Source organism: Diabrotica virgifera, chromosome 1 (assembly GCF_917563875.1).
Source record: "Diabrotica virgifera virgifera chromosome 1, PGI_DIABVI_V3a".
In the NCBI taxonomy this organism is placed as follows: domain Eukaryota; kingdom Metazoa; phylum Arthropoda; class Insecta; order Coleoptera; family Chrysomelidae; genus Diabrotica; species Diabrotica virgifera.
In genome coordinates, this window is record NC_065443.1 from 308,056,922 (window position 1) to 308,081,367 (window position 24,446).

General features: G+C 34.4%; 2 protein-coding genes across 2 annotated transcripts; one reads left to right on the forward strand and one right to left on the reverse strand.

The window, feature by feature from the left end:
* Window positions 1-7,945: 7,945 nt before the first annotated feature.
* On the reverse strand, window positions 7,946-11,701 carry LOC126878583 (uncharacterized). Its single transcript, XM_050641384.1, has one exon. The coding sequence runs from the start codon at window positions 11,699-11,701 to the stop codon at window positions 7,946-7,948; it is 3,756 nt and encodes a 1,251-aa protein (XP_050497341.1).
* A 6,671-nt stretch (window positions 11,702-18,372) lies between these two features.
* Window positions 18,373-22,128, forward strand: LOC126878587 (uncharacterized). Its single transcript, XM_050641396.1, has one exon. The coding sequence runs from the start codon at window positions 18,373-18,375 to the stop codon at window positions 22,126-22,128; it is 3,756 nt and encodes a 1,251-aa protein (XP_050497353.1).
* The last annotated feature ends 2,318 nt before the right edge of the window (window positions 22,129-24,446 follow it).

The following is a 24,446-nucleotide window of genomic DNA, read 5'->3' on the forward strand; positions in this document are numbered from 1 at the left end:
GTTTCTTGACTCGTGTATATATTGTTTATATGATCTGTAAGTTTCATCGGTTCAAAGTCCTTATTATTGAAAGGGCTGTAGTTAAAAGGGGTTGAACGAGTCACTGATCACGAATGTATGCAAATTTAGAAACACCAAATCTTAATCAATTTTTGTCTAACAGAAAAACAAAAAAATACATGATATTCAGAAAAGCAAATCTGACTTTTTTCGTTTTCCGAGATTTTTGGTATCTCTAACAATTTTTAAGTTATTTTGAAAAAAAAACATATTTTTCAAAATTTAATTTTTTAAAAATTTTACTTTGAAACAAATTTTTTTTAAAAATAGGCACTTTGAATCGATGAAACTTACAGATCATATAAACACAACATAAGTAAAATAATTTGTGGAGCGGTAGCGATTAAGTTCATTTAAGTTGCTAATTAGGGGTTGGTCTTCCCGATTTTTTTTTGCAAAAACAAAAGGGACCAACTTTATTTTGAGCGTAACTTGCTTAAATTTAATGCTAGAAACTTTTTGTAAAAACAGAAATAACGATTTTTTAAAACACTTTAAAAAAGTTATAATGGATTTTCCCCAAAAAGTGCTTAATTTTTTGGATATTCCACGTCGAAATATTCTATTTGGAATTTGGTGAATATGAATCTATATTTCATTGGCTATAACTCTGGTTCTACGAGATCCAGAGACCTAATGCGTACACCATTTTTTTTTACTTTTTATAAGCTATATTTTTTCTAAGAACATTTTTTCGACAAAATACATACTTTTTGAGTTATTTGCGAAAAACCGTCTAAAAATGTGGTAATTTTGTTGAAAAATGAACATATTCACTCGCAAATAACTCGAAAAGTGTTGACTTGGCGAAAAAGTTCTATAGAACAAAAGTTACTTAAAATTAGTCAGTTTACCCATTTCCGGACTTATTTTGGACATATATTTTTTCACCCCGAGAGGGGGTGAAAGTCACCCCCAGGGCAAAAGCACACATCGGCACAATATCACTTTTTTTCTTTGACATGTAAGCTATATGCATGCCAAATTTCATGTCAATCCAAGCGGTTCTTTAAAATTTAGAGCAAAAACCGTGAAAGAATGGACTATCAAAACATAAAATGAAACGAACGTCGATGTGTATATACATTTTGTATACTGTATACTATATACCACGCACATCGGCGTAGGTTTCACTTTATGTTTTGACTTAATTTGTTTGAAAATGAATCGTGACGCATGGGAAAAGTTATAGCGGACGAACAATACTAAGGGTTTGCTCACTACAGAGAGCAATAGATTGTAGCCTCGCTCCGACCTTGCTCCCTGGTATTTATATTCGTGAATTATCTCATTTAAAATAAATACATTTTTAAATGCGAGAATTCACGAATATAAATACCAGGGAGCAAGGGTCGGAGCGAGGATACAATCCATTGCTCTCCGTAGTGAGCACAACCTAATGGATCTTATCTAACTACTACGATAGTCGTTGGATGCCAGAGAGACAGTGCTATTGACTTAACCAGAGATTTAAAGTACTTAAATGATTCTGTCTTAGTTTGGCCACACTGTATACTACGTATCTCTCTCTCCTGTCGTTTCCCCATTACTGAGGATCGTGATTTCTTCCAATATTCCTAACAATGTTTCTCCATTGGTCTCTATCTTCAGCTGGTCTAAGAGCTTCGCAGAATGAGTTTCCAGCTGAATGCTTTATTTGGTCAGACCATCTAGTTGGTGATCGTCCTCTTGATCTTCTCCCTGGAACGTTTCCAGAAACAATTAATCTCTCCAAACTGTCGTCACCTCTGCAAACCACGTGACCAAAGAATTGCAAAATTCGTTGCAGACATATTGTGGACAGCCTTTTTTTAATATTGAGTTGGTTTAGAATGGAAACGTTTGTCCTATGAGCTGTCCAAGGTATGCGCAGCATTCTTCTCCAGCACCACATCTCAAAGGCATCAATTTTTTGGCGCTCGCATGCGCGAAGAGTCCAAGTCTCTGCTCCGTATAGAAATATTGAGAATACAAGGGCATTCACCAGTCTTATCTTGATATTTTGAGAGAGAGAGATCTGTCTTTCCAAAGTTTAGTTAGGCGACTCATCGCATTTTTTGCCATACCAATACGTGTCCGAACTTCTGCTTCACAGTTACCATCGTTAGTTATACTAGACCCGAGATAGACAAAGGTGTTTACTATCTGGTATTCCTGTAATATGTTAGTCAGTTGAATAGTGTCAAATCTGTCGACCACCATTATTTTTGTCTTAGCTTTATTGATTTTCAGACCAACTTTATTGCTTTCGTACTCAACTCTTCGCAGAAGATCAAACATTTCTTGCTCATTTGCTGCTATAAGTGTAGTGTCATCAGCAAATCTTAAATTGGAGATTTTTCTACCAGCTACTGTTACTCCACCGGCCCATCCTTCTAAAACCATCCTCATGACATGTTCACCATAAATGTTAAATAAGTCAGGTGACAACACGCATCCTTGTCTAACACCTCTCTCGGTCTTGAATTGGTTTGAGAACTTCTGATCTAGTCGTACTGTCGCTATATTAGACTGGTACAGATTTTTAATAAGTGTCACCAGGTGCATTGGTGCGCCCATTTCTATTAAAATTGACCACAGATTTATCCAGCTTACACAATCAAATGCCTTTTGGTAGTCAACGAAGCATATACTCATAGGTACTTGAAATTCTCTAGACTTTTCAATGAGTTGTCTCAGGTTCAGGATTTGTTCCCTTGTACCTTTACCCTTTACAAACCCCGCTTGTTCCTGAGGTATTTGGTAATGTAGATAGGTTTTTAATCTGTTTTTGATGATATGCAACAAGATTTTACTAGCATGTGTTATTAGTGACAGTGTGCGGTAGTTTTCACATCTGGTAGTAGTTTCTTTTTTGTGTAGTGGGATATAAATTGAGGTACACCAATCAGATGGCCATTTTCCTGAATTCCAAACAGCGACACAGATAGAATGGATGATATGTAATCCTTTGTCACCTAGTAACTGTAGTATTTCACATGGTATTGAATCAATGCCTGGGGATTTATTTCTCTTTAGTGATTTAATTGCATCTTTGACTTCAGCGAGTAAGACAGTAGGTTCTCTAGGGTAGTCAGAAGGCCACTGATTTTTTGCTGATACCTCGTTATTTTTATATAGCTCGTCACAGTAGTTTCGCCATGTTTCCAATATTTCATCAGTATCGGTCTTTAAATTACCTTCCTTATCTATTACAGACCACGTTTGAGGTTTAAATTCTTTGGTAAGGAGTTTGATCTTTTGGAATAAGTCCCTCGGTTCATTTCGACAGCCATGTTCCTCTATATCTCTGCATATTTGAGAGATCTAATTTTTATTTATCTTTGCGACACTGTTTTCTGATTTCTCTCGATAACGCTCTGTATTCATCGTTTGTTCCGTATCTAGTTTTATGTTCTTTTCTGCGTTGAATCACAGTCCACGTATTATCAGATATCCATGGCTTACGGCCAGTGGAAACCGCTGCCTCACAGTCTTTTGCAGCCTCGATTACCTTATCTTTGAGATAGATCCAAGTGCTCTCAGGGTCACTATTTACTTGATCTAAAGAAAGAGCATCTTCTAGGTTTTGTTGGAAGTCATTGATTTTTGATGGACTTAGAGACATGACTACGATATACTACGTATACCGGGTGGTGAATTGGAAAACGGGCCATAGGAAACTCAATGTAAAATTCTAAATTGTTGAATTCCTGCTTCCCTAATTATTTTACATCAAAAGTCATGAGAAACTATTTGTAGATGATTAAAATCTGTATTAAAAACAAAAGTTAAAATTGTTCTACGATTTAAACAGAGTCCGAAATTTTTAAAAATAGAATACATTTGCCATATCTAAGTAAGTGCGTAAAAGTAAGGTCACACGTTACTATTTCTGACAGTTCGCAAACTATTGACTGAATAAAACATCTTTATTGTTACTACTTTCTCCTCAACTGAGGACATCTTTTCGACTTTATTGTTTTTTAAACAATAAAAACGATAAAATAAAAATACTGACAGTTCAAAATAATGTTAATATAATAATTTCATTGTGGCCGAAGGCAACCTTATACACACTCTTGCACTGTGTGTAGCCTGAATTTGGCAAATACTTTGATAAAATTTATTATATTTTACAAAATTTTGGAATGTGTTTAATTCGTAGAACAATTTTTACAATTGTTTCCAATAATGATTTCAATCCTCTATAAATAGTTTCTCGGGTCTTTTGATGTAGAATAATTAGGGAAGCAGGAATTCAACAGTTTAGAATTTTACATTGAGTTTCCTATGGCCCGTTTTTAAATTCATCACCCTGTATAGAGCGCATGGCCAATAGATGAGTCTACATCAGCTATTTCGTAATTTATAACGAAATATTCGTTTAACAATTTAAAAGTACAGATAAAATAATTAATGAAATCTTTCACCTTTTAGTCAAGTAATCCTCTTTCCGGTATTAAAACTTTTAAAACTCGAATCCTAAACTCTTCCAGGATCTTTTAATTAGAAATCGGAGACGGTTTAAATGGAAGCAGCGAAGACTGATAAGTCGAAGCCAACTCCAGAATGCTCGATAGACGAAAAGAACAAGTTTTGAAGGCTATTCGTGGCTGAGTGAATAAAATATACAAAGCTGTAAGAAATGAATGAATACTAAAGCTATTCTCTTGTGGCATTTTTACAATTTTAACTATTTAGAATGGGAAATAAGCCACAATATTCAATGTAAGACCAAATACTTACGAGTCGGGATAGTATCACGAGGTTTTTCCTGGTTTTCCCTCGTGATTTACTATGATATCTCTAACGCGAGAATTTTAATGTCACCGTTGCATGTGGTTGTCTTTTTAAAGACAGATCACATGCTATGATTTTTTGTGACGGATATTCTTGAGTTGGGGTTGATTTCATGTAATCGAATGAACTATCTTTCAGTAAAGTCGTCCCAGGAACGCAACTCATAAATATTGGCAATATCATTTTAAAGTTTTCTACTTTAAAATGTATCATATGTATCTGAATTGCCGATATAAATGAGTCAAATTAAATAAATTATTAGAAAAATTTTTTTACTAAGCAACAACATTTTTGTTTATGTTAATAGTATTTTGTATTTTGACAACGGCACCCGATTTGGGCGTCGAAACGTTAATAAAAATCATTTTTTAATAATATTGTGGCTTATTTCCCATTCTAAATAGTTAAAATGAATGAATACATTTTGTTTCCAAATTCAATGTTTAGTCGGATCAGTTATTTAAAAAGGCACTTGAGAGACAGCCATCTTGAATAAAAATCAACGGGGAACTATTAAATGTAATTAGATAAGCGGAAGTCGCTTTGTGTTAATGTCGAGGTGAAGTATTTTTCGTTCAAAACGTCTGAGCTTCTCTTCGTTTGATTTGGTCATGGTCCACGTTTCGCAACCATATGTTAGTACAGGTCTGAGGATGGATTTATAGATTTTGATCTTGGAACTTCTTGTAAGATTTTTTGATTTTATAAGAGTAATAGTACTGTAACAGTTCGGCCTATTTCCCCGTGTTAAATCCCATAAGAAATCGCTAAGGTTCATTCTGGTCATTTTTGTCTCGTTTTGCGACTGCGCATGCGCGAAGGCTCGTCTGATCGTGACGAGTTATCTCCGTTGTTATTGGTCCGCTCGTGGCGTGTGAGGTTTGGAAGGGGACACGGCATTCTCGCATACGTTGTTACTTATGTGTTCCCTCACCACTTTCGAATCTAAATTTATAACACCACGCCCGTTTATGAATATTTCTAGGCAGCATATGTCTCTCATAAATTTAATAAGGTAATGTTTTGCTATACTTCATTATATTTGTATTTGTTAAAGCGTGATGAGGAAGGATTAGTTTGTGTGAAATAAAGACATCTGCATGTCTTAATAATAACCGCCAAGGTTTTTAATATCTAAAAATAACTTAACCATCTGGCAGTCTAATCAGCATCCGGTACTTCAGGGCAAATGAGGGGAGCAACGACCAACAGTGGGAGTAAACATTCGGTCTAAAAATTGCATTCAATCATTAACATATTTAAAGCATAGGCCTCTTCTTTCCATCTCTCGCAAAGTATAATATACAGGGTATAGTCAGAAAGTTAAACCATTTTTCTTTCCGTCTGTCGAAAAGCATAATATACAGGGTGTAGTCAGAAAGTCAAACCAATTTTTCTTTCCGTCGGTCACAGAGTATAATATACAAGGTTTAGTCAGAAAGTCAAACCAATTCTTTCCGTGTATCACAGAGTATAATATACAGGGTTTAGTCAGAAAGTCAAACCAATTCAACATATACCATTCTTACGGCCAAACCAACAAACATCCACCGTCTTCTACGATTGAATACTACTATACATGAATCTCCAGCCAATCACACACCTGTTCCTAGAGACATATACCATCCTTACGGCCAAACCAACAAACACCCACCGTCTTCTATGATTGAACACTACTATTCATAAATCTCCATCCAATCGTGATTGTGAGTTGCATACTTTATTTTATCTACGGCAAGTCGGGTAATATGTTTTGTAGGTAGGTAACTCAGGTAAAAAAAAATGGGAATATATGTTTTATTAGAAAAATCGTTCAACAATATAGCATAGCACAAACAATTGTTGGATATATAGATATGATGCATATGTGGTCATAGAAAAGGCATTTAACATAGTGAAAATAAGCAGTAGTATTAAAATAAAAAAAAAACATTGTACTGTATTTTACCTATGCCCATAAATTAATTTAGGTTACATAGACTGAAAAAAGGTTAGCAAGGACAGTCAAGCAGTAAGTAATGGTTAAATATAATATGTAAACGTTAATAAAATAATGTTAGCATCTAAGCGATGGAATGTGAGTAAAGCGATGAATAAAAATAATGTAAGCATGAAATAAATGAAAGGTAGTCATTTCGGTCGAACATAAATTTGTTGAAAAAACAAAAATATATTCTTAACAGCAGCCACCAACGTGAAGGTACGACTACATAGACCGCCATGTTAGTAGGGGTGATGGTTAGTAGGAATGAAATATTTTACATTATATGATAATATATTTAATAACGGCAATATACTTAACTTACTTACTAAGGTCACTCTATTACTTGGTTTAGTAGACATCTTTTTATTGATCTGTCGGACATCTTTTATGTATTCTTATTAATGTTAAAACACCGATACTTTGGTATCAATTCATTCGTTACTAAGTTCTATAGTATTCAAAAATGAATTATTAGGGGGAAAATAACTCTAGGTTATCTAATCTTAAAACTAGGGATTTTCCGACTCCTGTTTTGTGACAGGCTATCGACGACTTAAAACTAAATCGGGGAAAGAAGACCATTAAGTTATCGATTGTCTTAACTTGGAGGCTACACGAGCAACGGTTCCAGAGTTAACTAGAACGGCTCATTAATTTGCCAGTGGTCCATATCAGATATCTTTTTAGTGGTCATAACTAAACATCTTTTTATATGGGTTAATCTTAATAATTATTCTTCATTTAGAGATAATATATACAAAACTACGATCTACTAGAATCATCATATGTTAAAAAAAACGATGAGTGCAGGAAAGGTTGAGGAATGTAGTAAAAAGGGTCTGTTCCTGATATCAGTATGTTAGCTGTAATAAATAAAGTTTTAAAAATTACAATATTCAATCATCTAAATAATCTTAGTGGTGTAAAAACGATTAGTGATAGGGTGATAAGAGGATTATATTATTAAAAAATGTCTAATTCTGATGTACTTATCAATATTGCAGTTGTAATAGATAAAGTTTTAAGAAATGACTATATTCAATCAGCATCCATCTTAAAGTCAATCGAATCATCAATGGTAAATGTTAAAATAAGTTTATTAAAATTTTTGTCTTAAATCTAATCAACATCCATCTCAAGAGTATCAATTAAATAGTGCCCAAAGGGAAGCGTATCATAAGAACCCGGAATGTGTTGTCTTTTATCATCATTAGAGCTGAGCGCAATCTTGCTTTGAGTTATAGAATAAACTTGGTGTTTATCAGAGCGTATAAGATTTTGCGTGGCAGTCTTTGTTGTGAAGGTATCTAAACATTCTACGTAGTCCTCAAAAGTAATTTTAGTATTTACTACAGATTTCTTTACCCCCTTCGCCTTCTTTGTAACACCATAATTTCGTATAATATTATCAATTTCATCATCCTCATACTCTTGTTCTTTCAACTTCCCCCTCAGCTTTTCAATGTCATTATCTGTGGTAGCTGCTTTTGTCGTGTATAATTTCGATCGGAGTCCTATGTAATCGGTCATAATGCAGCCATTATTCTCATCTTTCATTATGCCCAATACCTTCTTATTAACCAGAGGGATGTTGTAAATGTTATCTTTAGGATAGTCTGAGGTATCAAAATATTTATAGCAATCATGTATCATTGCTTCATACGGGTCTTTTTCCCGTATCTCCACAATCACCGAATCTGTATCTGTATAGCAGGTCGAAAAGTTTTCTCCGAACCTGCTAGCTAAGTAGCCATATTGGAAATCATATATGGTTGTTTTCGCCAAATCTAAAATACTCATTCCAACATAAATCGGTTTAACTAACCATATTTCCGCTCTATGCATCTCAACAGCAATCAAATTGTCATTAAAGATAGTGGCGTTTTTAAACAGGGGGCTACTTATTCTAGCTTCAGCTCCATAACGACCCTCCCACTCTGTCAGCAATTTAATATCAACGCGCCTGCGCACACACTCTAAAGTCTTACCGAACACTGCATTGTTCATAAGCTTAAACAGATTCTTTTCAAACTCATTTTTTGCTGCCTTCCGGAGATTTGTATTCAAGTCGATGTATGACTTTAACCAAGGAGACTGCTTAAATTTCAGGACTCGATGAATCTTTTTTAGTATTAATCCATGAGCTAGCGCTTGCTTCAAGGCCCTGTAATGAATTACATATCTTTCTTTATCATGAAGGGTAGCCATTAATTTGGTCAGCTCTCGCGGACGTTTAGGAGGTTTCATAGTTTTCGGGTTCAAGGATTGGGGACAGAAAGGGATGTCATTATGACGATCATGGAGATGTTGAGGGTACTCCAGATCGACCTCGAGAATGCACCCTTCAGAAGAATCGTCCGGAATACTAAGAACGTCGATGTTAGTATCAGTCCACTCGAAACCTCCAAATGGAAGATATTGCGACATTGCCCACCCATATTGATTATTGACATCGAAATACATCAGATAGGAGTCGGGCTTAGATGGGTCGTAAGATACCATGTACTTGTTATTAGCATGAACACGACGTTTCGAGCAAACTTGACTCAAACCGCCACGAATGCCACGCTCCACAAACAAATGCATATCTGGATCAGTTAAAAGTTCAAGTTCCTGTTTTGTATACTTAAGCATTGCATCCCACGTGAATCCAGGTAGAGTAAAGTAATGAACGGGGTCAAGATTATATGTTTCGAGACAACTGGAGCGGAACCGCTCAAAAACATCGGCAAGAAGAAGAATATCTGTTTTCATGTAGAGATCGACGTAATCTCCGAGAGAAGAACAAGAGAATGAGGACCAGACTTGGAGGGCGCGATGATAATGGCGGCGAGGACAAGGTTTATCTTCAAGTTTATTATAAAAAGACTCGATAGACGGCAGACATGTTTCAATAAAGCGATCAAAAGAATCAATATAATCATAAGGCATGATACCTTTCGCAGTAAGAAGAATGAACTGCTCCTCGGGAAGGAAAACATATTGAGAGCGGAGATTAGGATATTCGGTCAAATAAGAAGAGAGCTTATCGAGAGAAGACGCCATAAATCGAAAACTATCGATGAAACGAAATTTAATTCGAGCATCATTAATGTGTTTAGTGAAAGATATATATTTTTCCTTTGTAATAGGAAGAAGATCTACGGGACCTTTGATGTGAGTAGCAATATCAGTAACAATGAAGTGTGCATCATATCCGCTGAGGTTATGAAATATCACAGGGATAGTGTGAGCATCTTTGTAATTAATATTACACCCTTCATGAGCTGCAAATCTATAATTATTTTCTGGGATCAGGTGATTATGATCTCGAATTTTCTTATCGCTGGGGGAGAAGCGCTGCTCACAAATATGACAATGAGTGGCTGATTGAAAATCGCTCTCTTGCTGAAATGTCATATTAATATCAAATGGACACATAAACACCGTAGAAACATCCTCAGCAAGCTGATTTAGTTCATCTGCGAACCATTTCATGCAATCTTTTCCACGATATGATTTGTAAAATGACAGAGAATTATCATACGAACATTTAAAGTAATACCCAACGGCAGCAGGTATATGTTTTTGATAGGTAGTCTTTTCAGCACTATGTTCCAGAACGCTTTCGAGATCTGCGTATACGGCGAAGGGGGCTTTTAGTTTATTCCTGAAATTCTTAAATTTTAACATTTTTTGGCTTTCTTCAGGCATTTTAATGGCTGTTTCATTTATTCTTTCACAATCGTTGATGTGAGCTTCTAGCTGTGTAGATGATGAAAATGGTTGTAAACATCGATCACAGATAAGATCCATTCGCCCTTTGCAGCATGTCTTATGAATATTTAACTTTTCTTGCGATCGAAAATAATGGAGGCAGCCATCACAGAAATATTTTGTTCCATCACATTTGCTAAGCTGCTTGGAAAGGAGGCGAGATAGATTTTTTATCCAAACGTAATGATATCTAACTTGCTCGTCATTATTATCTTGTATCAAAAGCAGATTCACATGTTTATCCTTCTTGTTTTTTGTTAGGAAGGTTGGGAGGGTCGTATAGTTTTTATTTTCCTTTTTCAAAATGTATACATTGATCGATATATTATTCTGCTTTTCAAAATTCGGAATCTGTTTGATGGTCATTGGCCACTGAATACCTTTAAGTTTTAATATGGTCGAGTAATGTGGGTAAGATGACATTAAATCAGAGTTACTCCGACAAGGATATAATGCCGATATGACAGCCCATGCAAAGCATGCCTCATCATCATTCTTAACATTAATGCATGCCTGTTTTCTTTTTATCTGAGGGGGAAGTTCAATGTATGAGGAGCCAAGCTGTGGTGTAAATTTGTTTATATTAACCCCCAGGTTAACAACCGCTTTTAGTGCCCAGCCACTATCTCTCTCTTGGAATTCTTCCAAGTCTCTGTTGATGGGTTCCACTACTTTTTTCTTGAACCATTCATCAAGATTGGTGTCTCTATAAATAGCTGAGTTTGAAGTAGTGAAGTACTTGGTTTCATTTATCATCTTTTCACCTTGAGCAATCTCGAACTCTCCTCCAAATGCTATGTTAACTTTCACTGCAGCGTTATTTTTTAAGGCATTTTGGATTCGTCGCTTGAACAGAGCTTTGCAATCAACCAGGAAACTTCCCGGGTCCTTGTGTTTCAGGTTCGAAATGACTCCAGTCTGAATTCTTGAATTAAATGTAGATACAGAGTCATCCCATTGTACCCTACGCTTTGCAGTCTCCGGTAGAGTTTTTAGTCCCGCCCCCTTCTTCTGTTCGGCTTTTAGTTGGTTTCTTAACGTTTTCACCTGCCGCATCTGGGCTTCGAGGTGGTGCTTTTCGCCAATCGTCTTTGCAAACCTCATTCTATTATTAATCATTTTAATCGCTTTTTTACACTCTACCAACCCTTTTCTTAACTTTTTATCATTATAATTGTCAGATATTAACCCCAAGATGGATGAAATATACATAATAAGTTTAGCCAACATGTTAAATTAAAACTAAAAAATTTAATATTAAATTATCAATAAAATTTTCTAAAATTGCCTATTTAAAGCAAAAATTATGAAAAGGTCAAAATTATCAAAAAAATTCAAAAATTAAAAAAAAAATCAAAATCAAAATTTGCCACACACCGGAGCACACGTAAATGATTTACCAAAGCACTGAAGGAAGATCTGAAACAGAATGAGAAAATACAAGTTACGTCAAGTATTTATTAAACTTTGGTCGGACGGAAAACTGAATGGTGATACGTTATGCTCAAAAGGCCCCTGAAATGAGTAGATTTGTGCTTGTTTTCTCATAAGAATCAATGTAAAAGTGCTGTATTTAACATATTTATTGAAATCATCAAATACTTCATCCAGTTCAGTGCTGATAGTTATAAGTTTATTGCATGTGTTCATGGACTTGATATCTGATAGATTGGTGTCAGGTTTTAGATAAATAGCAATTATTTCAAAATTTACCTTAATCGTATTGTGCTGATGTAGATATTCACTCAAAATGTTCAAAACTTTGGGTTTAACATGTTTTAAAAATCAATTATAATCCAGTTTTTATCACTACTAAAACGATAAGATGCGATTCTGATTTAAACGCATGCGTCAATTTTAAAACACATCCATATATCACTTCCAATTTAAGCGGTCTTAATCTTTTTTCGGGAATATAATAATCACCATTAAGCTTATTATCACTATTTACATTTCCGTATTTACATATGTTCCTACGTCGCGACAGCTTATCCGAGCGCGAAAACGATTTATTACACTTACTACACGTATTATAATTCACGATAAACTAATGAGGAGCTCCACTAATTTGCCTTAAATAGGATAAAGATACGAGAATATTAACCCCACCATATCATTTTTGACGATGTTGATCGATAGTTATTTTTAGACCGAACACCGGCTAGTCTAGTCTGCATCTTGTTTGATATATATTTTCTTCATGCGAAATGAGGAACATCTGGCAATTGTGATAAATTAAGAAAGATGATATTGTGGGAACTCATTTCTTGGTTTTTCTCATACAAATTGGCAGCTGTCGTAAAGCGGACATTAAGACATAATTAAAAAAATTTAACTGAACCTCCACACACACTGTGAGAAACACAGTTGGTATTTTTTGTGAAGAATATAACTATGCATCTGCCGATCTAAGCACCGAGGTTTTAATATCTAAAAATAACTTAAGCATCTGGCAGTCTACTCAACATCCGGGCATGCCAGATGAGGGAGCAACGGCCAACAGTGGTAGTGATGATTCGGTATAAAAATAGCATTAAATCATTAACATATTTAAAGCAAAGGCCTCTTCTTCTCGTCTGGCGAAAAGTGTAATATACAGTGGGTAGTCAGAAAGTCAAACCAATTCTTCTTTCCGTCTATCGCAAAGTATAATATACAGGGTGTAGTCTGAAAGTCAAACCAATTTTTCTTCTCTACATGTGTCGCAAAGTATAATATACAGGGTATAGTCAAACCAATTCTTCTTTCCGTCTGTAACAAAGTATAATATACATGGTGTAGGTAGAAAGTCAAACCAAGAACCAGGAAATAAATTACAAATATAAGAGCACACGAGTTATGAAACAACCATCTTACAAGCAAAAACGACACAGCATATAATGAAATCAGTAAAATAGCGAAAAGGCAAGACGTCATAATCAGGGTAAAACCTCCATATATATTTGTGAATGGAAGAAACAACACAAGATATAAAATTAAAGTGTTGGAAAACTCATACCAAAGTAATATGTATACGTGTGTTCAATATTTCTATAAACCTTGTTATTTAATCTAATCATGAATTAAAATTTCTAGTGTAAATCTTAAGATCCAGTTTGAGATAGGATTTCAATGTTCCTTTTTATTTTTTCAAATAATTTAAGATACCGCTTATTTGGTTATATGTATACCTACAGTTGCAGCATCAATAATATTACTTATTTTGTAATTACCCACCATCCAGATAATTATTGATAAATAAAATATGTATGATTAGCAGCAGAGTCCCAGGTATTTGTCACATTTTCCGTTCATTTTTTGTATTTTCCAGATATTTTTCTGAACTCTCTTATTATCCATTTATTTTTTGAATTTTGCAAGTATTTTTAACATTTTTCGTAATTTTTCGGGTATTTTTCATATTTTCCATATATTTTTCTGAACTTTCTTATTATCCATCTATTTTTTGAATTTTGCAAGTATTTTTAACATTTTTCGGGTATTTTTCATATTTTCCAGATATTTTTCTGAACTCTCTTATTATCCATTTATTTTTTGAATTTTGCAAGTATTTTTAACATGTTTCGTAATTTTTCGGGTATTTTTCATATTTTCCAGATATTTTTCTGAACTCTCTTATTATCCATCTATTTTTTGAATTTTGCAAGTATTTTTAACATTTTTCGTAATTTTTCGGGTATTTTTCATATTTTCCGAGGTATTTTTTAACATTTTGTCATCCACTTAAAAAAAAAACGACAACAACGAAAATCTTCTATGTTAACCATTTTCAGTTGTACTGTTACAAATACACCACATTATTCTTAAAGATTTTACAAGGTCGGCTGAATGTCTCCGGACCTGCGTATAATTTGTCTCCTTTTCATTACTGAGAAATTGCAACGAATTTGTCTATTTGGCGAAAAATATCTAATTGACACAATTTTATAGGAAAACTTTACCGTTGTACCGTTTTATTCACTGTTTTCATTTGTTGAGTAACATATTTAAATTATTTTTATTTTAAATAGTTTCATAGTCTTTTCTAATTATCATTCTTTATAGCTTATTTATCCTCCGCAAGACTTCCGCATTTGTTATATGGCTCAGGTAGTATATCGTCGTCATCAGACCCAAACTTCGTATGTAAACTTTTTGACGAAATCTACTTTTGTGGTATGACCATACATCTAGTCGACTTTTATTGTAAGACCTCGTAATAAAATTATCGGTAGATATGAGGTTTGGATTGTCATTATATTTCTTTCGATCTGTACAATGTCAGGTTACTCGTTTTTATACAAACTTTCTACTATATACCTAATAATTCTAGTAACTATATAACTAGTAATTTGAAAATATTAAACATACATACTTAAATAAAATGAGTAGTGTAATTATGTCCTAGCAAACCGGATGCAGGTGTTCACTGCCAGATGTTCCACTTCATTTTGCTAGTACAATATCATATATTCCCTCACCCTATTTTTAGACCGGATGTCGAGACTGCCAGATGGCCAGATCGTTGACCCTGCTCATTTTGCTAGTACATAATTACACTACTCATTTTATTTAAGTATGTATGTTTAATATTTTCAAATTACTAGTTATATAGTTACTAGAATTATTAGGTATATAGTAGAAAGTTTGTATAAAAACGAGTAACCTGACATTGTACAGATCGAAAGAAATATAATGACAATCCAAACCTCATATCTACCGATAATTTTATTACGAGGTCTTACAATAAAAGTCGACTAGATGTATGGTCATACCACAAAAGTAGATTTCGTCAAAAAGTTTACATACGAAGTTTGGGTCTGATGACGACGATATACTACCTGAGCCATATAACAAATGCGGAAGTCTTGCGGAGGATAAATAAGCTATAAAGAATGATAATTAGAAAAGACTATGAAACTATTTAAAATAAAAATAATTTAAATATGTTACTCAACAAATGAAAACAGTGAATAAAACGGTACAACGGTAAAGTTTTCCTATAAAATTGTGTCAATTAGATATTTTTCGCCAAATAGACAAATTCGTTGCAATTTCTCAGTAATGAAAAGGAGACAAATTATACGCAGGTCCGGAGACATTCAGCCGACCTTGTAAAATCTTTAAGAATAATGTGGTGTATTTGTAACAGTACAACTGAAAATGGTTAACATAGAAGATTTTCGTTGTTGTCGTTTTTTTTTTAAGTGGATGACAAAATGTTAAAAAATACCTCGGAAAATATGAAAAATACCCGAAAAATTACGAAAAATGTTAAAAATACTTGCAAAATTCAAAAAATAGATGGATAATAAGAGAGTTCAGAAAAATATCTGGAAAATATGAAAAATACCCGAAAAATTACGAAACATGTTAAAAATACTTGCAAAATTCAAAAAATAAATGGATAATAAGAGAGTTCAGAAAAATATCTGGAAAATATGAAAAATACCCGAAAAATGTTAAAAATACTTGCAAAATTCAAAAAATAGATGGATAATAAGAAAGTTCAGAAAAATATATGGAAAATATGAAAAATACCCGAAAAATTACGAAAAATGTTAAAAATACTTGCAAAATTCAAAAAATAAATGGATAATAAGAGAGTTCAGAAAAATATCTGGAAAATACAAAAAATGAACGGAAAATGTGACAAATACCTGGGACTCTGCTGCTAATCATACATATTTTATTTATCAATAATTATCTGGATGGTGGGTAATTACAAAATAAGTAATATTATTGATGCTGCAACTGTAGGTATACATATAACCAAATAAGCGGTATCTTAAATTATTTGAAAAAATAAAAAGGAACATTGAAATCCTATCTCAAACTGGATCTTAAGATTTACACTAGAAATTTTAATTCATGATTAGATTAAATAACAAGGTTTATAGAAATATTGAACACACGTATACATATTACTTTGGTATGAGTTTTCCAACACTTTAATTTTATATCTTGTGTTGTTTCTTCCATTCACAAATATATATGGAGGTTTTACCCTGATTATGACGTCTTGCCTTTTCGCTATTTTACTGATTTCATTATATGCTGTGTCGTTTTTGCTTGTAAGATGGTTGTTTCATAACTCGTGTGCTCTTATATTTGTAATTTATTTCCTGGTTCTTGGTTTGACTTTCTACCTACACCATGTATATTATACTTTGTTACAGACGGAAAGAAGAATTGGTTTGACTATACCCTGTATATTATACTTTGCGACACATGTAGAGAAGAAAAATTGGTTTGACTTTCAGACTACACCCTGTATATTATACTTTGCGATAGACGGAAAGAAGAATTGGTTTGACTTTCTGACTACCCACTGTATATTACACTTTTCGCCAGACGAGAAGAAGAGGCCTTTGCTTTAAATATGTTAATGATTTAATGCTATTTTTATACCGAATCATCACTACCACTGTTGGCCGTTGCTCCCTCATCTGGCATGCCCGGATGTTGAGTAGACTGCCAGATGCTTAAGTTATTTTTAGATATTAAAACCTCGGTGCTTAGATCGGCAGATGCATAGTTATATTCTTCACAAAAAATACCAACTGTGTTTCTCACAGTGTGTGTGGAGGTTCAGTTAAATTTTTTTAATTATGTCTTAATGTCCGCTTTACGACAGCTGCCAATTTGTATGAGAAAAACCAAGAAATGAGTTCCCACAATATCATCTTTCTTAATTTATCACAATTGCCAGATGTTCCTCATTTCGCATGAAGAAAATATATATCAAACAAGATGCAGACTAGACTAGCCGGTGTTCGGTCTAAAAATAACTATCGATCAACATCGTCAAAAATGATATGGTGGGGTTAATATTCTCGTATCTTTATCCTATTTAAGGCAAATTAGTGGAGCTCCTCATTAGTTTATCGTGAATTATAATACGTGTAGTAAGTGTAATAAATCGTTTTCGCGCTCGGATAAGCTGTCGCGACGTAGGAACATATGTAAATACGGAAATGTAAATAGTGATAATAAGCTTAATGGTGATTATTATATTCCCGAAAAAAGATTAAGACCGCTTAAATTGGAAGTGATATATGGATGTGTTTTAAAATTGACGCATGCGTTTAAATCAGAATCGCATCTTATCGTTTTAGTAGTGATAAAAACTGGATTATAATTGATTTTTAAAACATGTTAAACCCAAAGTTTTGAACATTTTGAGTGAATATCTACATCAGCACAATACGATTAAGGTAAATTTTGAAATAATTGCTATTTATCTAAAACCTGACACCAATCTATCAGATATCAAGTCCATGAACACATGCAATAAACTTATAACTATCAGCACTGAACTGGATGAAGTATTTGATGATTTCAATAAATATGTTAAATACAGCACTTTTACATTGATTCTTATGAGAAAACAAGCACAAATCTACTCATTTCAGGGGCCTTTTGAGCATAACGTATCACCATTCAGTTTTCCGTCCGACCAAAGTTTAATAAATACTTGACGTAACTTGTATTTTCTCATTCTGTTTCAGATCTTCCTTCAGTGCTTTGGTAAATCATTTACGTGTGCTCCGGTGTGTGGTAAATTTTGATTTTGATTTTTTTTTTAATTTTTGAATTTTTTTGATAATTTTGACCTTTTCATAATTTTTGCTTTAAATAGGCAATTTTAGAAAATTTTATTGATAATTTAATATTAAATTTTTTAGTTTTAATTTAACATGTTGGCTAAACTTATTATGTATATTTCATCCATCTTGGGGTTAATATCTGACAATTATAATGATAAAAAGTTAAGAAAAGGGTTGGTAGAGTGTAAAAAAGCGATTAAAATGATTAATAATAGAATGAGGTTTGCAAAGACGATTGGCGAAAAGCACCACCTCGAAGCCCAGATGCGGCAGGTGAAAACGTTAAGAAACCAACTAAAAGCCGAACAGAAGAAGGGGGCGGGACTAAAAACTCTACCGGAGACTGCAAAGCGTAGGGTACAATGGGATGACTCTGTATCTACATTTAATTCAAGAATTCAGACTGGAGTCATTTCGAACCTGAAACACAAGGACCCGGGAAGTTTCCTGGTTGATTGCAAAGCTCTGTTCAAGCGACGAATCCAAAATGCCTTAAAAAATAACGCTGCAGTGAAAGTTAACATAGCATTTGGAGGAGAGTTCGAGATTGCTCAAGGTGAAAAGATGATAAATGAAACCAAGTACTTCACTACTTCAAACTCAGCTATTTATAGAGACACCAATCTTGATGAATGGTTCAAGAAAAAAGTAGTGGAACCCATCAACAGAGACTTGGAAGAATTCCAAGAGAGAGATAGTGGCTGGGCACTAAAAGCGGTTGTTAACCTGGGGGTTAATATAAACAAATTTACACCACAGCTTGGCTCCTCATACATTGAACTTCCCCCTCAGATAAAAAGAAAACAGGCATGCATTAATGTTAAGAATGATGATGAGGCATGCTTTGCATGGGCTGTCATATCGGCATTATATCCTTGTCGGAGTAACTCTGATTTAATGTCATCTTACCCACATTACTCGACCATATTAAAACTTAAAGGTATTCAGTGGCCAATGACCATCAAACAGATTCCGAATTTTGAAAAGCAGAATAATATATCGATCAATGTATACATTTTGAAAAAGGAAAATAAAAACTATACGACCCTCCCAACCTTCCTAACAAAAAACAAGAAGGATAAACATGTGAATCTGCTTTTGATACAAGATAATAATGACGAGCAAGTTAGATATCATTACGTTTGGATAAAAAATCTATCTCGCCTCCTTTCCAAGCAGCTTAGCAAATGTGATGGAACAAAATATTTCTGTGATGGCTGCCTCCATTATTTTCGATCGCAAGAAAAGTTAAATATTCATAAGACATGCTGCAAAGGGCGAATGGATCTTATCTGTGATCGATGTTTACAACCATTTTCATCATCTACACAGCTAGAAGCTCACATCAACGATTGTGAAAGAATAAATGAAACAGCCATTAAAATGCCTGAAGAAAGCCAAAAAATGTTAAAATTTAAGAATTTCAGGAATAAACTAAAAGCCCCCTTCGCCGTATACGCAGATCTCGAAAGCGTTCTGGAACATAGTGCTGAAAAGACTACCTATCAAAAACATATACCTGCTGCCGTTGGGTATTACTTTAAATGTTCGTATGATAATTCTCTGTCATTTTACAAATCATATCGTGGAAAAGATTGCATGAAATGGTTCGCAGATGAACTAAATCAGCTTGCTGAGGATGTTTCTACGGTGTTTATGTGTCCATTTGATATTAATATGACATTTCAGCAAGAGAGCGATTTTCAATCAGCCACTCATTGTCATATTTGTGAGCAGCGCTTCTCCCCCAGCGATAAGAAAATTCGAGATCATAATCACCTGATCCCAGAAAATAATTATAGATTTGCAGCTCATGAAGGGTGTAATATTAATTACAAAGATGCTCACACTATCCCTGTGATATTTCATAACCTCAGCGGATATGATGCACACTTCATTGTTACTGATATTGCTACTCACATCAAAGGTCCCGTAGATCTTCTTCCTATTACAAAGGAAAAATATATATCTTTCACTAAACACATTAATGATGCTCGAATTAAATTTCGTTTCATCGATAGTTTTCGATTTATGGCGTCTTCTCTCGATAAGCTCTCTTCTTATTTGACCGAATATCCTAATCTCCGCTCTCAATATGTTTTCCTTCCCGAGGAGCAGTTCATTCTTCTTACTGCGAAAGGTATCATGCCTTATGATTATATTGATTCTTTTGATCGCTTTATTGAAACATGTCTGCCGTCTATCGAGTCTTTTTATAATAAACTTGAAGATAAACCTTGTCCTCGCCGCCATTATCATCGCGCCCTCCAAGTCTGGTCCTCATTCTCTTGTTCTTCTCTCGGAGATTACGTCGATCTCTACATGAAAACAGATATTCTTCTTCTTGCCGATGTTTTTGAGCGGTTCCGCTCCAGTTGTCTCGAAACATATAATCTTGACCCCGTTCATTACTTTACTCTACCTGGATTCACGTGGGATGCAATGCTTAAGTATACAAAACAGGAACTTGAACTTTTAACTGATCCAGATATGCATTTGTTTGTGGAGCGTGGCATTCGTGGCGGTTTGAGTCAAGTTTGCTCGAAACGTCGTGTTCATGCTAATAACAAGTACATGGTATCTTACGACCCATCTAAGCCCGACTCCTATCTGATGTATTTCGATGTCAATAATCAATATGGGTGGGCAATGTCGCAATATCTTCCATTTGGAGGTTTCGAGTGGACTGATACTAACATCGACGTTCTTAGTATTCCGGACGATTCTTCTAAAGGGTGCATTCTCGAGGTCGATCTGGAGTACCCTCAACATCTCCATGATCGTCATAATGACATCCCTTTCTGTCCCCAATCCTTGAACCCGAAAACTATGAAACCTCCTAAACGTCCGCGAGAGCTGACCAAATTAATGGCTACCCTTCATGATAAAGAAAGATATGTAATTCATTACAGGGCCTTGAAGCAAGCGCTAGCTCATGGATTAATACTAAAAAAGATTCATCGAGTCCTGAAATTTAAGCAGTCTCCTTGGTTAAAGTCATACATCGACTTGAATACAAATCTCCGGAAGGCAGCAAAAAATGAGTTTGAAAAGAATCTGTTTAAGCTTATGAACAATGCAGTGTTCGGTAAGACTTTAGAGTGTGTGCGCAGGCGCGTTGATATTAAATTGCTGACAGAGTGGGAGGGTCGTTATGGAGCTGAAGCTAGAATAAGTAGCCCCCTGTTTAAAAACGCCACTATCTTTAATGACAATTTGATTGCTGTTGAGATGCATAGAGCGGAAATATGGTTAGTTAAACCGATTTATGTTGGAATGAGTATTTTAGATTTGGCGAAAACAACCATATATGATTTCCAATATGGCTACTTAGCTAGCAGGTTCGGAGAAAACTTTTCGACCTGCTATACAGATACAGATTCGGTGATTGTGGAGATACGGGAAAAAGACCCGTATGAAGCAATGATACATGATTGCTATAAATATTTTGATACCTCAGACTATCCTAAAGATAACATTTACAACATCCCTCTGGTTAATAAGAAGGTATTGGGCATAATGAAAGATGAGAATAATGGCTGCATTATGACCGATTACATAGGACTCCGATCGAAATTATACACGACAAAAGCAGCTACCACAGATAATGACATTGAAAAGCTGAGGGGGAAGTTGAAAGAACAAGAGTATGAGGATGATGAAATTGATAATATTATACGAAATTATGGTGTTACAAAGAAGGCGAAGGGGGTAAAGAAATCTGTAGTAAATACTAAAATTACTTTTGAGGACTACGTAGAATGTTTAGATACCTTCACAACAAAGACTGCCACGCAAAATCTTATACGCTCTGATAAACACCAAGTTTATTCTATAACTCAAAGCAAGATTGCGCTCAGCTCTAATGATGATAAAAGACAACACATTCCGGGTTCTTATGATACGCTTCCCTTTGGGCACTATTTAATTGATACTCTTGAGATGGATGTTGATTAGATTTAAGACAAAAATTTTAATAAACTTATTTTAACATTTACCATTGATGATTCGATTGACTTTAAGATGGATGCTGATTGAATATAGTCATTTCTTAAAACTTTATCTATTACAACTGCAATATTGATAAGTACATCAGAATTAGACATTTTTTAATAATATAATCCTCTTATCACCCTATCACTAATCGTTTTTACACCACTAAGATTATTTAGATGATTGAATATTGTAATTTTTAAAACTTTATTTATTACAGCTAACATACTGATATCAGGAACAGACCCTTTTTACTACATTCCTCAACCTTTCCTGCACTCATCGTTTTTTTTAACATATGATGATTCTAGTAGATCGTAGTTTTGTATATATTATCTCTAAATGAAGAATAATTATTAAGATTAACCCATATAAAAAGATGTTTAGTTATGACCACTAAAAAGATATCTGATATGGACCGCTGGCAAATTAATGAGCCGTTCTAGTTAACTCTGGAACCGTTGCTCGTGTAGCCTCCAAGTTAAGACAATCGATAACTTAATGGTCTTCTTTCCCCGATTTAGTTTTAAGTCGTCGATAGCCTGTCACAAAACAGGAGTCGGAAAATCCCTAGTTTTAAGATTAGATAACCTAGAGTTATTTTCCCCCTAATAATTCATTTTTGAATACTATAGAACTTAGTAACGAATGAATTGATACCAAAGTATCGGTGTTTTAACATTAATAAGAATACATAAAAGATGTCCGACAGATCAATAAAAAGATGTCTACTAAACCAAGTAATAGAGTGACCTTAGTAAGTAAGTTAAGTATATTGCCGTTATTAAATATATTATCATATAATGTAAAATATTTCATTCCTACTAACCATCACCCCTACTAACATGGCGGTCTATGTAGTCGTACCTTCACGTTGGTGGCTGCTGTTAAGAATATATTTTTGTTTTTTCAACAAATTTATGTTCGACCGAAATGACTACCTTTCATTTATTTCATGCTTACATTATTTTTATTCATCGCTTTACTCACATTCCATCGCTTAGATGCTAACATTATTTTATTAACGTTTACATATTATATTTAACCATTACTTACTGCTTGACTGTCCTTGCTAACCTTTTTTCAGTCTATGTAACCTAAATTAATTTATGGGCATAGGTAAAATACAGTACAATGTTTTTTTTTTATTTTAATACTACTGCTTATTTTCACTATGTTAAATGCCTTTTCTATGACCACATATGCATCATATCTATATATCCAACAATTGTTTGTGCTATGCTATATTGTTGAACGATTTTTCTAATAAAACATATATTCCCATTTTTTTTTACCTGAGTTACCTACCTACAAAACATATTACCCGACTTGCCGTAGATAAAATAAAGTATGCAACTCACAATCACGATTGGATGGAGATTTATGAATAGTAGTGTTCAATCATAGAAGACGGTGGGTGTTTGTTGGTTTGGCCGTAAGGATGGTATATGTCTCTAGGAACAGGTGTGTGATTGGCTGGAGATTCATGTATAGTAGTATTCAATCGTAGAAGACGGTGGATGTTTGTTGGTTTGGCCGTAAGAATGGTATATGTTGAATTGGTTTGACTTTCTGACTAAACCCTGTATATTATACTCTGTGATACACGGAAAGAATTGGTTTGACTTTCTGACTACCTCCTGTATATTATACTCTGTGACAGACGGAAAGAAAAATTGGTTTGACTTTCTGACTACACCCTGTATATTATGCTTTTCGACAGACGGAAAGAAAAATGGTTTAACTTTCTGACTATACCCTGTATATTATACTTTGCGAGAGATGGAAAGAAGAGGCCTATGCTTTAAATATGTTAATGATTGAATGCAATTTTTAGACCGAATGTTTACTCCCACTGTTGGTCGTTGCTCCCCTCATTTGCCCTGAAGTACCGGATGCTGATTAGACTGCCAGATGGTTAAGTTATTTTTAGATATTAAAAACCTTGGCGGTTATTATTAAGACATGCAGATGTCTTTATTTCACACAAACTAATCCTTCCTCATCACGCTTTAACAAATACAAATATAATGAAGTATAGCAAAACATTACCTTATTAAATTTATGAGAGACATATGCTGCCTAGAAATATTCATAAACGGGCGTGGTGTTATAAATTTAGATTCGAAAGTGGTGAGGGAACACATAAGTAACAACGTATGCGAGAATGCCGTGTCCCCTTCCAAACCTCACACGCCACGAGCGGACCAATAACAACGGAGATAACTCGTCACGATCAGACGAGCCTTCGCGCATGCGCAGTCGCAAAACGAGACAAAAAT